Source organism: Helicoverpa zea, chromosome 2, assembly GCF_022581195.2.
Source record: "Helicoverpa zea isolate HzStark_Cry1AcR chromosome 2, ilHelZeax1.1, whole genome shotgun sequence".
Taxonomy (NCBI): domain Eukaryota; kingdom Metazoa; phylum Arthropoda; class Insecta; order Lepidoptera; family Noctuidae; genus Helicoverpa; species Helicoverpa zea.
In genome coordinates, this window is record NC_061453.1 from 7,901,574 (window position 1) to 7,917,660 (window position 16,087).

Genomic DNA, 16,087 nt, shown 5'->3' on the forward strand with positions numbered 1-16,087 from the left:
GCTTACCAATAGTAAAATATTTATGGAAGGTTTCGGTAGAAAACACATTACAGTACATGGAACATTTAAGGGTAGATAAGTGCTAGTCACTGATTCATTACTCTAATGGATCACGTTCAAGGAATGTTAAAACCTTAAAAGATATCTAGAAATAAATCTACTAAAGACCTTTTACCAGACGTATTTTACTCAGCTCATAGGAAAATTATTTTTAGCAAATATTGTGAAATTCAGCTAGCAATATTCAGGAGAATTATCATTGTTATTGTTATTACAAATAATACGTCAGCTAAACTAGGTCATTGGGATATTCGCATTCGGACCACACTGTATTCATGATGATATGAACTCATTGCATGCTCTGTTCAATGGCCCAGAATAAATAGTATTACGTAGATTATACTGGTCAAGTGATGTGTAAAGAAGTTATTTTTAACTACACAGGGATGTACTGTCAGAGTTTAGTAATCATCTGCATAGATTATTATCGTAAACGTCATTACTGATAGAGAATGACCATTTTTTCCACACATATCTTCGGTTAGTCTTTGAGTGAGATAGTAGCTAATATGAGCCCGTGGTGCGTGAAGACCGGCAGTGGTCGGGTGAAGCGGCGCATGCCTTCGCTGTCCATCGACCTGCCGATGTCCTTGCTGCGTCAGAAGCTGACCGAGGAGAAGGAGAGGAAGACGAATGCCCTCCGCGCGGCCGCCAACAGGAACTACTTGAACGACATCGGCAAACGAGGTGAGAACTTAGAACAATACAGCTCCAAATCTTAAACATCCATATTCTAGAACGGCACTCAAACATAAATTGTAATTAGAGATTCAAAGCCCTTTATGTAGTTAATTGCCATGTTAAATAGCGCTCATACATAATAGTCTTGAGTCATGTTCTGTTCTGTTATACGGAGCTAACGGTAATCCAGCTTAGATGCAGTCATGTGAAAATCTAAGACTTTAAATGCTTTCTATACACAAAGGACTCAACAAAATTAGTTTTTTAGAGTAGTTGCATGTGGTTTGCTCTTATGTCACGTTGAACATCGTCAAAGATATGTACAAAATTACATGTATAGATTCCAGCGCCCGTGTTGCTAATATCTTCTAATGGAGCCTTGTCACGAACATTTGCATTGTATATGGAATTGGCTATTCGTTAAGCATTATGCGTCAGTACTGCTGCCCAGTTCCTTCTCTATAAATTACTTAGATTCTCTGTTTTGCATGCAATCTCCCATGAGCATTATGTCTGAATTTACTAACACTTGTAACGGACTCATATCAAATTGAACTTAGTTTTACGCATGTGATTATTATTTAAATATTTCATACACTACCAAAGCATGCAAGTAATCTGAGGCAATTTTTAACAAAATGTATTTCATATTGCAGGTTTCCAGTGGTCCCCTTCGATGCAAGCTGTCAGATACTTTTAAAGCTTATAATCGCCAACCAAGAAATGCCTGCCTGCGTAGACTCCCGAGTTCCACGGTTCTAAAGTATTCGTTAAAATAGCCTAATTTAATATTCTACATAGCATGTTCCATATATGATGTTAAACAGTAGTTTAGGAAAAGCCGAACCTAGTAGCAATGTTTAAATAGTAGTATATTTCAAATGTATAGTATTATAAAAATCGCATACCATTTCTTAATGTATATTTTGTGTAGGCAAAGTACAAATTGGTTTTTTGATTATATCAAATTTTGTTTTAAACTAGAAATACTTATTAGTAACTGACAATCAAGTTGTGTCAATAGATTTCAGTGATCTCTTAATTTTTTTTTTATTATTGTTTGTTTATTAAATTGCTGATTTATTATATAAACCTACTTTCAAGCATTTGTACCTTAATGTAATTAATAAATGAATTAAATTTATGGCATTAAAAGATGCAATAAACGTCTTTTAGATTATTAGTTTTTTCATTCATATGTCCCTTAGACTAAGTTCGCTTTCCACATTAAAAATCAAATAACAATCCCTGAAAGTAAAAAAGTAAAAAGATAACTTCAATAAGAACAGTAAAAATAAGCAGAACATTTTCATGCGTAATAAATAATATATCATTCATGGCGTAGCGATTCCAGATAATTACACGAGTAAATCCGCTAAATCCATTTATAGAGTATTTAAATTTTCGATATCATCCCTCCGTAAAATAGGATCCGAATGAAATAGGACCGAAATTAGTGGTAAAATCGAAAGTACGTAAGTAATTATTATAATCTTCAGGGAGGAATATCAATGAGGAAGATACCTGGTAAAATATCGAAGGTGGTTAAATTACTCGACTTGTCTTACTTAATATCTCCGAATACGGTTCACGAAGGCACGCAAAGCTAAACCGTTTTATGACATCGGTTAGATTCGAACCGCAAGAACTACAAGAAGTAAACTATGATTTTTTTATTAACACGAGTAATCCTGGATGGTATAAATATATAGTAATGATAGTAGTTTCGAAAAAGAAACAGTTAGTAATTAGATTTGTTTCCCGATGTCAGTAAGCTAATATATGTCAGATAACATCATGTCAGAACAAATTACTGGCTCTAATGGCATTATTGACGAAGATATAGATGTAGTGGTACGGAACCCAACACCTTGTGGAACAGAGGTAAACATTTCACCCCTTCATTGGGAAATGAATCTCTCACGTCCCATCGATTTGTGAGATGGAAAGAGTAATTCAATATACATAATAGGACAGCAGAAATGCCAAGTCTATCTTTAATTCCAGATATTTTTCCTACGCCCAAAATCCCTTAATCCCATAAACTGTAGTTAACTAAAAGTAGTAAGTAGTTCTAAATGCCTCTAGCCTTATGCCAAACTGCCTCCACATTTTTTGGTTAATTAGCCATATCAATTTCATTTTATGACTCCGTATTTATGGTAATCGATAAAGCAATAGCTTAGTGACAGATGAACGGTCTGACAACCTAATAAATCTGTAATTAAATCACTGTTGGGACTGAAATTGAGCTGACGAATTTACTTTCGTATCTTTCTTTTTTGATTTCACATACACCTTCTTACATATGATCCAGGTATTCAAATCAGTGTCAGTTATCCGTTTCATCATATTACATAATAGTCATTTTATATTTCTGAACATAGTTTTGATGTAGTGTGATTACAGTAGACATCAAACAGTACGGAGGTTTCTAATATTTGCATACCATAAATATCTAGACTGTATCCGTAGTTAGTTGCGTATGTATAATGTAGTACAAAGTACAAGGTGAGTTGGGGTTACGCAGAGGCTGTCGGACCTGCACGAGGGTCGCGCGCGGCCGAAGCGCAAGATGCCGTCGCTGTCCATCAACAACCCCATGGAGGTGCTGCGGCAGCGGCTGCTGCTCGAGGTGGCCCGCAAGCAGATGCGCGAAGCCAACCAGCGGCAGGCCGTCGCCAACCGGCTGTTCCTGCAAAATGTCGGCAAACGAGGTACCTTAAAAATCCTACTTTATCTTAATACTATTTACCCGCTCCGGTTTCGCACGGGATAACAGTATTTCCCCACTATTTAATTGATGTTCTCTTCAATTACTCTATCTATTAAAAAAACCGCATCAAAATCCGTTGAAGATTTAAGTGTATATAGGGTCATAGGGATATAAAGACAGAAAAAGCGACTTTGTTTTCTACCATATAGTGCTTCGTAGACGATGCCCAAGCAGTGCATGACGGTTTGAAGTACAGGTTTTAATCTAAAAATTCGCAGTTAAAATTTAAAACTAGCCTGAGGGACTTGTCAGTTTTCAAACCGCTGACTTGTGGAACCGCGCGCTGTCGAAAACAAATTGATAGCTAAAACACGAGCAACAGCACGAATAAACATTTTAATAACGAGAGCATTTTTGTGGGCTAAGGTTCTTGAAGGGACCTGTGTATGATATGAATTGAGACATGATAATTTTCGTATTTGCACTCTTATGGACCGGAGGCCAGGCAGGTAGGTACCTATTTGGTTTAAGACAAAAAAAGTAAAGTTTTTTGATAAGGTCACGAATGTGTTTCTTCCGTTGAAGGTATAAAAGTAACTACGAGAAAAAATGTAGCTCAGCTTATCCTATTTGTGATATTTATTCTGCGTATGAAACTGTGAATATAGTTATATTAACCCTTACACGTAGGTACATCTGTTTACCTTGTAGACTTTTCGCACTTGTCCTGAATCGTAAGTAGCTAATTTTTGTGTAGGTGTCTGTTATCTTTTTTCTTTTCAAATATAAGAATATCTTCTCATTCGGGTAGTTTCTACTAGGACCTTTAGATAGCAATGCCATTATACTGAGAAGCTTGGGTAATGGTATAGACAAGTAATTTCAAAAGCATGTTCACTTGTATAAGCAAAATTAAAAGTAGATAAGCAGTTCATATACATATATACACACATTAAAAAAAAAATAAAAGGTTCTGAACTAGATTTTTATCTCGAGAAAATTGCTACGTCGTATCGCCAAATTGAGTCTATCACAAAGAAACTTTTTGAATTAATTTATTCATTTTTAAGGTGGCAATTCAACATTGGTTTGAGATGTTCTACAATAGAGTTAAATAACAATTTTGCGATTGTATTGTCTTATATAGGATTTAAAAAAAAATTAAATGTTTTTTTTTGTCTAGGATTCTGGGTCAACTCCGCCTCTACCCGCTACGACAACTAGAGCTACCAGCGACTGACTCCTTTCTGTTTCCCGCGAGCTGTCGCCACTGCCTGGCTGGAAATAAGATATTACGTCAACACACCACTAGAAAACCTCTTTAGCAATCTACGCCATTAAATAAAAACCATAATTTTTCTATAAGGAAAAAATAGTTTGACCCAATGTTATACTAATACAACAGTGGTATAAATATAAAATCTATAATAACATATCGAAGTAATAATAATGTACGTAGTCTCCATCCGATAGGTACAATATGAAATGTCTACGTCGTCTTTTGTCATCTTCATTCATTAGCTTGTCCTTGGAACGTTAAATACAATTTAGGATTTAGTTGATGGCAGCTAAAAGCTTAATATAGATTGTGAATACATACTTACTGAACTTCTTTCATTGAAATTCGCTTGCTGAATTAGTGTTGCAAATAGACAATAAGTGCATTGACCACCACAATTATTTGAGGATGATATGCAATAATATGGGAGAGAAAAACAAAGATGGCCATTACCATAGGTAGAAAGCTTTAAGAAGCAGGTCTACGAATCAAAACGAGATTTGTCAGATGTGGCACTAATTTAGCAAATGGATGATCCCTTCAGGCGATTTCTTCGTATATTAAATGGCGTTGTGTAAGCCGGTGTATGTTATCCAGCTCAACATACACTGTGTATGTTGTCGTAATGCCTTGTTTGTTGTGAACACAGCTGTCCTATCTATTGTATTTCCATAATAGTATTTTTCTACGCTTGTTAATTGTTGTTAATTAGAATATTACATAACTTGAAGTTACCACAACCTCTGTAATGTCTCCTTCATAGATTTCCTGATCATAGTTGTATTTATTTGTGCCAAATATCGCCATTATTAGAATATCGATAGCGTTATAGGAAGTACTTTTGTTTTCGATAAAAAGCCATTACTTCTGTTTACATTATTCTTGTCAGATGTAAGCGTGTTAGACGTTTGCTCTTAGTCTCTACGTAATTTATATGTACAGAGTAGTTTAATGTACTAATATGTATTTTTACGTTACAAATTGATCTCTTATAACATATAAATGGTAGGAAGAAAATGTAATAGTTCATACATTATAAATTACGTTTAATAAAAACGTTAACTTATTAATTTGTGTTTCATTAAAATGAGTTTTGTCTCCTTGTCACATGCGACTAACGAAGTATTTTCGATTGAAATTCCTTGAGGATTACTATTTTGGGAATAATGTAGAGTGTATCAAAGAGCCACTTTGATATAGTATCTGGGTGATAAAGTAAGGAATCCATAATTAAATACAGGTACAAAGGAACAGAATGTGTAGGTACCTGCATGGGGAATTTCGTGTGTACACAAGCAATTATCACATAATTTTGTTTGAGTTGCAACCAATTAAGTTATACTAGGAAAATGCCTAAAATGCTCAATCAACTTCCCGCCGCTGACACCGGCCGCGACCCTTTGACCGACATTAATTTGTTTTTTGTTTTTGGCCTAAAAATGGTTGCCAAGAGATGGTGTTACAGCAGTCAGAACAGTACTTTTGCCAACCTGAGTTAACGCCAAATAAATTAAATAGAAATACTTTTACTGAGTGCACATAAAAGGGAAGGTACCTAGCTAAAAGTTTCGTCATATCTATAAAATAACGCATTAATTTAAAAACTACTCTTGAGATAAATCTCATGACGGTGGGTGATAATAATATGAAGCATTTTCCATCATATTGCTTATACCAAAATACACAATCATTAGGTAATATACAATACCGCTCCACTGGGGTATCGCTTTCGTCAGAAATGCATGCCGTATTAAATATTAGCTCCATAGGTAATATCATGAGGGTAACGCGATAGATACTTGGCTCGGCGTGGTAAGAGAGCCCCGGGCTACGTCTACGTGCGATAATTAACGTGATTTAATTTAGACCGACGCCTCGAGAGCCACGTGATTTCATTACTCTTCAACACATTTTCGGTACCGTGACGACCGGAGCAGCGCTCTTCTACGTCAGTACTGCGAACAGCGTGTATAATTTAAACGAAACACCTAGGTAATTTAAGTACTGTCAGGAGTTATAGTCAGGCATGCTAACAGCCTAGGTTTTATCATGGAGAACAAATGATGAAGTTAATATTCTTGTTATGCTTTCCTGGCAAACATCATACAATATGTGGATGTCACATAGGGTAAGTATATTTTTTAAGGAGGCCACTTTTCGTCGGTTACTTTCTTAAAGTTTCTTTATTTTCTAGGTTTTAGTCAGATTTTCACTACCACACGCTGCACCCACAATGGGAGGAGTCATTAAAATATCGTCACAAAAATGGCAAATAGAACCAATACTGATTTGCTATTTGTACTTGTACCTATTGACAATTTCAGGATTTCATACTTTAGCTGAGTACTTACACTCAGCTAAAGTATTACACAGCTTTATTTAAGCAGGGATGAACAAAAGAAGGAACAGATCATTACTTCCTAGTTTATCGGATATTTTTTACCGTTATTTTAAGCTGCATCTTGTTAGTCTAGAAACTGATTGCGACCCGTTTTCTTAAAGACTAGGATAATAATGAATGAAACTGATATTCGTTCGAGAAGAAGAGCATCTGACGGTAAAATTGTTTTTTTTTTATAACTGTTGCTAAAGTTTCATTAGAAAATGATCGTGGTTAATCCGATTTATGAGGATATATTTACTAGGGACAATAGTAAATATATAATATAGTAATGTACACAAATACATAAAAAACAATTTCTTCGAGCTTATTTCATATTTGTGTCTGGTGTTGGTAGATCGAACTCTGAGGTAAGAAAAATGTTTACCTGCACAAAAATGAAAAATTGGCAATATGAACGGTAAAACTCGCCATAGCTTAGAAAAAGGGTTCTCTATAAATAAACCAATTTAAAAAGTGTTCTGTAAATTATTTGACAAGGAAAGCATGCTCCGGTAGCTCATTAAGGAATATTCATTATAAAGAAAAAAAACTTTTTCTAATTATAAGTTTTGTTTATCAATATTTTTATTTGATGTATTACTCTAAAACAAAGTCAGCATGAAGGTGAATGGCAGATTCTTAGTTGTGTTACCTTCAACAATATTCCGTAAGACCGTGGGCATATTAAACATAAGGTTCATTAGCTAGCCATTGTCTCGCCCACGTGCCAAAGAAACTAAATACTTCTAAAAATATTATATGTAGAAGATTTCTTTATTATACTGACTAGTTTTCCGGGAATACTGGTTGGATAAAAGCTTTGCAATGCTTTCCATCCCTCTGGTATATTAAAACTAAAACAAACATTGGTTAAAAGACTTGAATTTTAATATTAAAACCTCTTTGGATTCTAGTTTCGCAAATAGCTTATTCCAGAGTTTAATGCACTGCTTTTTCCCTATATTAGAACTCATTGTATACCTATACGGTTGTTCTATGCTCATTCTATAGTTTCTCCTCCTGAGACCCACCCCTTGGAACCGTGCAACTCTACCTTGACGTTTTGAAAGAGCTCTTCTAGGCCTACTTGAATTAAAATATTTTGACTTTACCGTCGTAGGTAAAAAATTGATGCGCACTTGTCGTATTTTGGATGAAATAGTTGATTGTTATTTATTTTTTTCGGGAATTGGGGTTGGGAATCCCTGTCATCGGCATCCCATCGAGTTGCGTTAATAAAGTACGTAACATAAAGTCGAGAAGATCAAACCTACATATTTACCGCACTCATAATTTTGAATCACGTGAGATACTTATTGAATATTTAAGCAGTGCAATTTTCAACCGGTAACATAACACAATCCTGTTTGAAAAGTTAAGCTCTAAAGAATTTGAATTCTAGAGTTCCTATAGTCTGTTTTTTAATCTCGTAGACTAAATTGACACTTGCAAAATGTCAAACTTATAAATAATGTTGCTAGCTTTTTTGTGCAGTGTTGTACTTACGATACCGGTTTGTTGAATCGTAACTTTTTATCTATAATAGACGAATTTAATATTCATTCAAAGTTTTATATTTACAATTCGCGTACGGACACACGGCTGCACGACGTGCTACAAACTGCCAGGGATATCTGACCACGCAACGCCATGCGTAATCATCAAGAATAAGCCCATTATTTCAGGATGACTTATTGTAAAAAAACGATACTTGATTTTATTAACGCTAAGTTTCGGTCGTGCCACATCACTATTTAAGAATTTGCAATAAACTGACCACACTCGTAATGTCAGTTTAGTCTACGAGATTAAAAAACAGACTATAGCTCCTTCCAGCAATTCACGCTATACCAATATGTGCTGCAAACGTACCGGTCATGGCCGTCTAGTTTAACCGACGTAATAATATGTCTTGTTTCTTTCTCTTCTTAGATCAGCGTGAGACTGAATATCAATCGTAGCATTGAAGCTTAAGCAATAAGCTTCTAGTTAGTCTTTTAGTTGCGCCAGTAGTTAGCACGAAGTTAATGTAGCAAAAACGTCTGCCTGATTTGTATTCAAAAAAGTCAACGTGAGAACGTATGTTAAAATTTCTCGCACCACCGTGCATTTGCATCGTCCTGTTTTTAAATAGGTACCATCATAAAGTATGGCGAATTGGCACACGAATCACGACCCCATTTAAATATTTAGGTGCCTAACTAAACTACACTCAGTCGAAACAATCGAACACATATCAATCGATACTTTAAATTCAAGTGTGATACACACATTTTCTAGAAGTAATTCCATACAAAAAGTAGCCTTTAACAGGGAAAACTTTAAGTACTTATCTATTCACTGAACAATTCGGTTTATTATTTCGGAAATCTAATCATATTGATCATACAATAATCCTCGTGAGGTTGCTAGGAGATGCAAACATCTATCGAACGGAATATAGCTTGGAAACCGTAAATAATACTCATACAACCTCTTTGATCATTGTTTTAGAGTAAAGGACGTGGCACATTGCAGCAGCACCGCAACAGCACGGCTCCATACCAGCATTTAAGTTGTCATTCAATTTAGAGCATTAAATCGTGTAAATTATAATATATTTCGTAATGTCAATATGAAAAAGCCAACGGCGAGCAGTCAGCGTGCTTGCCGCTTCCACACAACTCGACTCGCCGCCCGCGTGCTGCAAGCGAGCGGTCCTCATGCGTACAGCGCGCCGACGGCGTGCTAATTGCGCGCCGACTCCGAGCCGGCAGCGAAACAACGTCATTACGTCGTGTTCAATCATAACATCAATCATAATCGTCTTAAAATAATATTGAGTTTGCGGTGACAGCAAGCTTACACGTCGCGGCCGGCGCGCGGCCGGCGCGCCGACGGCGAGCGGACGGCGCGCCGACGGCGAGCGGACAGCGCGTGGTTGGCGCGCTGGCAGCTAGCCGTAGTCTTAATTCGAGGCGACGCCGTGCTGCTGCCGTGCTGTTGCCGTGCTGCTATAATGTGCCACAAGCTTAAGAGTAATTTGTGTTTGTTTGTTTAAATATTTGAAAATATGGATGAACAACCAGAAAGGTATGTTTGTAACTTACTACGTTATCTTGTGTGTCCGAAACTAAAAAAAAAACTGGAGACATTCAACTAAAGTAATGATAAAAATTAATTAATAACTATAGCGAAACCAAGATCAGACTTTTAAAACAATGATATATACAGACAGAATCAATTACATACATACCTTACATTCATAGAATACGTGTGTCGTGAATGTCCCAATCCCAATAGATTCAAGACCTTTTCTTTAGTTACGTGGATAGTGATCTATTCCGCCCCCCACGACTGGCGAGGCTCATTAGACTGTCCTGGCAGATTCCTTGCCGTTCCATTGTTAAGCCAGTGATCGACCACAGACAATATATTGTGGCGGATATTACTCTTGCCTGTTCATTACAGCTCTCGACTCGTTAACAGATAGTATTGAGATTTTCATGTTATGTATTTAAATGTGTCTGTACGAGATCTTTAACAACTATCTTAAAATAATTAAATAGGTAAATTAATAAGGTTTTATAAATAAACAAGGTTTTTATGAACTACGTAACATATTAATTATGCTTAAAAAATACATTTCAAACCTAGAGTTAATAAGTGGTTTACTCAAGCAAAATAACCTGGCTAAAGTTTATTAAAACATTTAGGTCTTCATCATCATTCTCTTCCCATAATTCTTTCAAGCGACAATCTATCTAGACAACCTGATAACCAATTGTTTCTTTGGTCGTACCTTCCTCTAAGTATAGGTATCCTATATCCATCCACATTTATGATTACGACTTACGAGTCTTCCTCACAAATGATCCACAATTCTCCGTATCACCTATTAAATCACTGTAGTTACCTGCTGCTGGCTAGGTAGTCATTCCTACGTAAACATACCCATTAGACAAATAGATAGGCAATTCTACTACTGAATGTCACCTTTCTAATATCCTATATCCTGACCTTTTTGAAGGACTTCACCGTAACATCCCATCCGGACGTGCGAACGCCACAATTTACATTCGTCTTATACCTATACAACATCTAATATAATAAACGCACATCCTGAAACTAGTAGCTTTAGCAAATCAATTTCACTTTGTTCTATAAATATATTTTCACAGACACCCTTTCAGAAAAGCATAACTATAATTCCGGGGTATTAGTACCAGCTATGTCCAATTCCGTCTCTAAAGGAAAAACCAATTTAAGAAAACTGAATGATATTTAAGCGGTTCAATTAAAAGCGTCTTCATTCTGATTGTACAACGTAATTTCTTAACAATAATACCTTGTTATAGTTATCACCATGCTTCCGTATTTGGTATATTTTACATCATACATCCTATTAGTCGCACTAATATTTAACTCTTTAGTGGACGCTACGAGCATTTTGCAGTAGAATTCAAAGGAATGACTGCATCTCCAGTAATGCTAGCAACCTAAATGCTTTCTAGTAGGTGGCCAAGCTTTTGCTGTCAAGCTATGCCAAAATTTACTAGTTCCGCTATATAGGCTATGTCGTAGTGGAAGCACATAAACTTATTATTTTATCATAATGTGTCTGCAGTTTTATTAAGATCTAGGTAGGTACAATGGAAGCGGAATTCGGTAAGACTAGTCCTTTGCTCGTTTAATTTTTCCACGGACAAACTGTGGAAAACCCTTGTTTATCCACGCGTACCCACTTCTTTTCTAGGTAAACATTTTTATTTAGGTACGTTAATAAAGTGGCTGAAATAAAAACTACAAAACATTTTAAACTAAAAAAGCACAATCTTTGCTTTAAACTTTTATGTTTTCAGAGAAATGTATAATTTTATTGCGGCCATTTTATTATCATATAGAATACCTCACATGCGTCTCTTTGCACGCAAGACAAATTAGTTACAAAGAGAAGGTCGTTACAAACCAAAGTTGTATGCAGTAATATTATATTTTTGTTTTGAAGCAGGATTAGCGAAATGGACGCTCTGCTCTTCGCGTTGTCATTTGAGGTGGTTTTACTGCAAATGAGGATTTTAGGTGAGTTCATAGTGTCTGTTTCGACCCTTGTTTGTGAAATTGTGAGTATTAAAGGTGAAAAGAAAGCCAAAAGTGAATTTATTTTATTGTTTACGTTTCATCGATAAAGATACAACTAGTTTGTAATATTATATAGTAATGTAAATGTAAATGCCTAGGTAGGTACTAATACGCTCGCACTCGAGTTCAAATGCTATTAAAACAAGTAATAATTACAAAACCAATACAAACTATACAACTTAAATGAAATAACTACACTGTTTTACATACGGAAACAGAATCTTTATCTAAGTTCAGATGTATAATTTGTTCTCATGGTGGTTCTTTCACCCAAAACTTATGAAAGTATCCGTACCACCTCGCAGCGCCATCTACCGTCACCCTGGCATTCGTTTACAGAAGGCAGTGCGGAGCTGAGACTTGCTACATGGCGGCCTAACAACAAAATCGAGAGGCTACAACGGGATAAACTCGTGAAGGACCGGTAAGTTGTGCTCGAAGGTAGGGAGATGGCGTTACAACGTCGGAGGAACGTGAAAGGACGTGAAATAAATAGGTCTGTCTACCACAGTCCTTTGTCGTACTAAATAATAGATATACCTGTTATACCTTGAACTTGACTTAAGCAAAGAAAAATGATCTAACTAAAGTATTTTGTTAAATCTAATAAAGTCGTGTTAGTTACAAATTTTAAAACTCAAGAATGGCTGAACCATTTAAGCTGAAAATTAGAGGCGAGATAGGTTAGACCCGGGAGAAGGACATAGGAGTTTTTGTCTTCATCTGGGATGCGCGTGCAACCGCGGACAGAAGCTAGTAACAACTAAAAAGAGATTTATTGTGATTGAAGAATAATGAAATTATTTCAGAGCTTTGGTGAAGGATGTGATAAGAGGAACTCTGATAGAGGTCGCTGAAACTGGGAAGTGGCAGTCAGTGAAGAACGCAGTGGAGTTGCTCCAACAATCGGAGACCGATGTGGAGTCTCTACGGCACACCAACATACAACTTAAAGCGTACGTAACCTTTCGGCCCATTGAAGAGGGAAACCCCAAATTCCATTGAATTGAAAGTACCAAACAACGGTTTCCTAGAATAAATCGCGTCTGGACTAAACACGTAGACTCTTTTCGGACATAATATGATAACGTTTCTACGTTAGTACCTACTGTAACGGTAATACATCGTATTTTGTTCTAGAACTCGCAATGCACTTGCAACAGAATTGGAAGCCAAAAGAAGTCAATGGGCGATGGAGCTTCGCAACGCTGATCAGAAAGTAGCTGTTCTTCGAGACAAAATGAGTGTAGGAAACTAGCTAGATATAAGCACTCGTGTGTTTCTATGAAAGTAATAATTACACAAAGTGATAAACATGCTGATGCAGCTACTTCCCAGTATACAGCGCTGTTTGCGATGCAGCCATTATAAGATCACCGATGCGTTACTGGGAGCGTAAAACATGTAGTTCCACGAACATTTGTGAGAAAGAGTTACAATAGCTAGGCAAAGTCCGTGCGAATAGACTTGGACTTTGTCTTCCAATAAATACGTACCATAACCACAATGATCATTTAACTAACATAGAAACAATATATTTATGTATGTTGTCCAGACGATGTAATGTAACATAAATTAATAAATTTCTCTTAAATCATCACGTTATAATTTACATTTATGTTTGAAAGGGAAATTAATTTTGCTTGTCTTGGCCTCCTAGCAGGAAAATCAATTAATTTGATTCGCTGGAACTCAGTAACAAGTACATCTAACGCAACATTTTCTCGGTATTCTTATACTTGCTTGACATTTTAATAATAACTAACCGAGTTAGGGAACCGACGGCTACTATCGTTCCATGTATTAGCAGAAAAATTTGGAATGTTTTCACTACTTGCTTGACTTTCCAATTTCATCAGTATTTCTTACGAAGAATATTTTATTCATATTATGTAGACTTCTGTGTTACCCACTAATCAAACACCAAGTGAGAGGCAAAACAATTACTTCATTCATAGTTAGTTATTGATTGCAGGATGATCTCCACAACGCAAACACACGTCTTTGCTATGCTGAAAAATGGTTATTTGCGCGGTTCGAGTCCTTAGAACTGAAGTTGGACGTGCCTCGACCGCCCAAACCGCGACCTGACCACGAGCATCGCGTTCATGAAGAGTTGCTCAAAGCTTTTGATTTGCAGATCAAAGTAAATCCAACCTGTGATAATACTTATCTCTTTAGCTATAATTATCTTTACTTCCATTAGCATCATCATCCATCTCCTGATATTGTCCACTACTGGAACTATAGATCTTCCAATCGCCAACCGTTCCGGCCTAATGAACACCTAAAATGGAACATAATAACTATCTGTCTACTGTAATACTATGTGTTGATGATGAATGCTATGTGTACCTATTTACCCACCTATGATTTCTAAATTACATAACTACAAACCTAAACCTACCTACCGTGAGTGTAACTAGTTCTAGGCACCCTACGTAACTAAGAAATGTTATAAATTCCTGTAAATCTGAGAATAATCAATACTTATTGAGTAGGAGCATTTCATGCGAACTTAGTTAGGTGAGCCTTATTTAACTTCTGCGAAATATATTGAAAGGAACACGAGAAAGCCCTGGAGTACTGGCGGCAGCGTTACGACACCGATATTGCCGAAATAAGCTCCAGAGGTCAAAGGAAATTGGAGCAATTGCTCATTGCTAGCGGAAAGAGACAGGAACTGCAAAAGTTGGTAAGTTAATTACTTAGTTAGATACATACATCGACCTACGAATGATTACCTACTTCGTAAAATACATATTTTGGCACCAAAAATGGAGCGCCGTTCGCCGTATATACTAACCCTTTAATAATTATACTCTTTCACCTTAATGAATTTAATGAAAGTGAATTTTCTACTATGTCGGCTGAATGTGCCCCAAATGAGTGTGTTTTTTGAGGGCTGGATCCGCGCCTGTTTATGATAAAAAATTGTATTTTTTTAAACTCTTTGTTTCAGTACGACCTTCATCAAGGTGAAATGCGAAGTTGGTTGACATTTAAACGTGAACGTGCTGCTCGTTTAGCTCGAGAAGAGAAATTGCGACTTTCTGCGATGCGCATACAAGCGTGGTGGCGGGGTGTTATGGTGCGGCGAGCTCTTGGTCAATTCAAATATCTGCGAATAACTAAAGGAAAAGGCAAAAAGAAATAAAATCTTTGGAATAGTGAAAAGTTTTATAAATTTGTAATTCATTTTCTTTCAATATATGGGTTAGCTCTTTATGATTTATCTTATTATTTATTAGTGTACTTAAAGAATTATTACTTAAGAATAAATAAATAAAAGAAATACACCTAAAAATTACAACCTCTCTTTTAACATTCGTCTTAAAAAGGAACGTTATGACATATTTCAGTTTGACAGACATCACAGTGACACTAATGCTAAATGTCAGTTGCGCGCTGCAGGCGGCGGCTGGCTGTCATAATCGCTGTCAGTCGCATGCGTTTGCTCGTGGAAACCGGTGAGATTTGTGTTCTTTTCATAAATCGAAAGTTAAGTTACCGATATAAATATTAGTATAAAACGAAGTAATTTATTAAATAAATATACGGACAGTTTATAGAGTGTGGTGTAACACAACAAATTGTGATATATACTTTGAAGTAAGAGTTTGCGGTATTTTCAATTCTTGGAAAGTTGGACTGTCATCCAGCAGATTCGGTGAGTAATGCCGTATATTTTTTTTATTTGAAAAGCTTTAGATTACATGCCTTGTGTGAAATGTACATAATGGAATATGAACGTGATGCTATTTATATTTTGAATTAAGTACAACTCGTGTTGATAAAACATGGTTTTGCACTAAATTCACAGTTACGATTTCAATACGTTTTACTA

The 16,087-nt window shown here is 36.2% G+C and overlaps 3 protein-coding genes across 6 annotated transcripts in view; all 3 read left to right on the forward strand.

Annotated features, from left to right (window-relative positions):
- LOC124643442 (diuretic hormone 45) overlaps positions 1–5,806 on the forward strand; it is a 42,629-nt gene extending 36,823 nt beyond the window's left edge. Inside the window, exons 5-6 of one of the 2 annotated variants that reach the window (XM_047182433.1) lie at positions 3,272–3,458; positions 4,641–5,806. In XM_047182433.1, coding sequence (XP_047038389.1) covers positions 3,272–3,458; positions 4,641–4,681 — 228 coding nt within the window. In that variant the 3' untranslated portion in view covers positions 4,682–5,806. Of the gene's footprint in view, positions 1–590; positions 748–1,397; positions 1,922–3,271; positions 3,459–4,640 lie in introns of those variants that run through there. The other variant, XM_047182441.1, reaches the window with a different exon arrangement.
- Positions 5,807–6,605: 799 nt separating this feature from the next.
- Positions 6,606–15,468, forward strand: LOC124641818 (dynein regulatory complex protein 9-like). 2 transcript variants are annotated; one of them, XM_047180058.1, is made up of 8 exons: positions 6,606–6,728; positions 12,107–12,180; positions 12,580–12,664; positions 13,050–13,196; positions 13,381–13,486; positions 14,216–14,386; positions 14,804–14,935; positions 15,203–15,468. In XM_047180058.1, exons 2-8 carry the CDS (start codon positions 12,120–12,122, stop codon positions 15,395–15,397), a joined length of 897 nt encoding a protein of 298 aa, XP_047036014.1. In that variant the 5' UTR covers positions 6,606–6,728; positions 12,107–12,119; the 3' UTR covers positions 15,398–15,468. The 2 variants fall into 2 exon arrangements, with proteins under 2 accessions (XP_047036014.1, XP_047036006.1); XM_047180050.1 differs by lacking the exons at positions 6,606–6,728; positions 12,107–12,180 and having other exon boundaries at positions 12,476–12,664.
- Positions 15,469–15,662: 194 nt separating this feature from the next.
- LOC124641661 overlaps positions 15,663–16,087 on the forward strand; it is a 43,304-nt gene continuing 42,879 nt past the window's right edge. Inside the window, exon 1 of one of the 2 annotated variants that reach the window (XM_047179835.1) lies at positions 15,663–15,910. The gene's annotated coding sequence lies outside the window, so the exon portion shown is untranslated. The remainder of the gene's footprint in view (positions 15,911–16,087) is intronic. The other variant, XM_047179833.1, reaches the window with a different exon arrangement.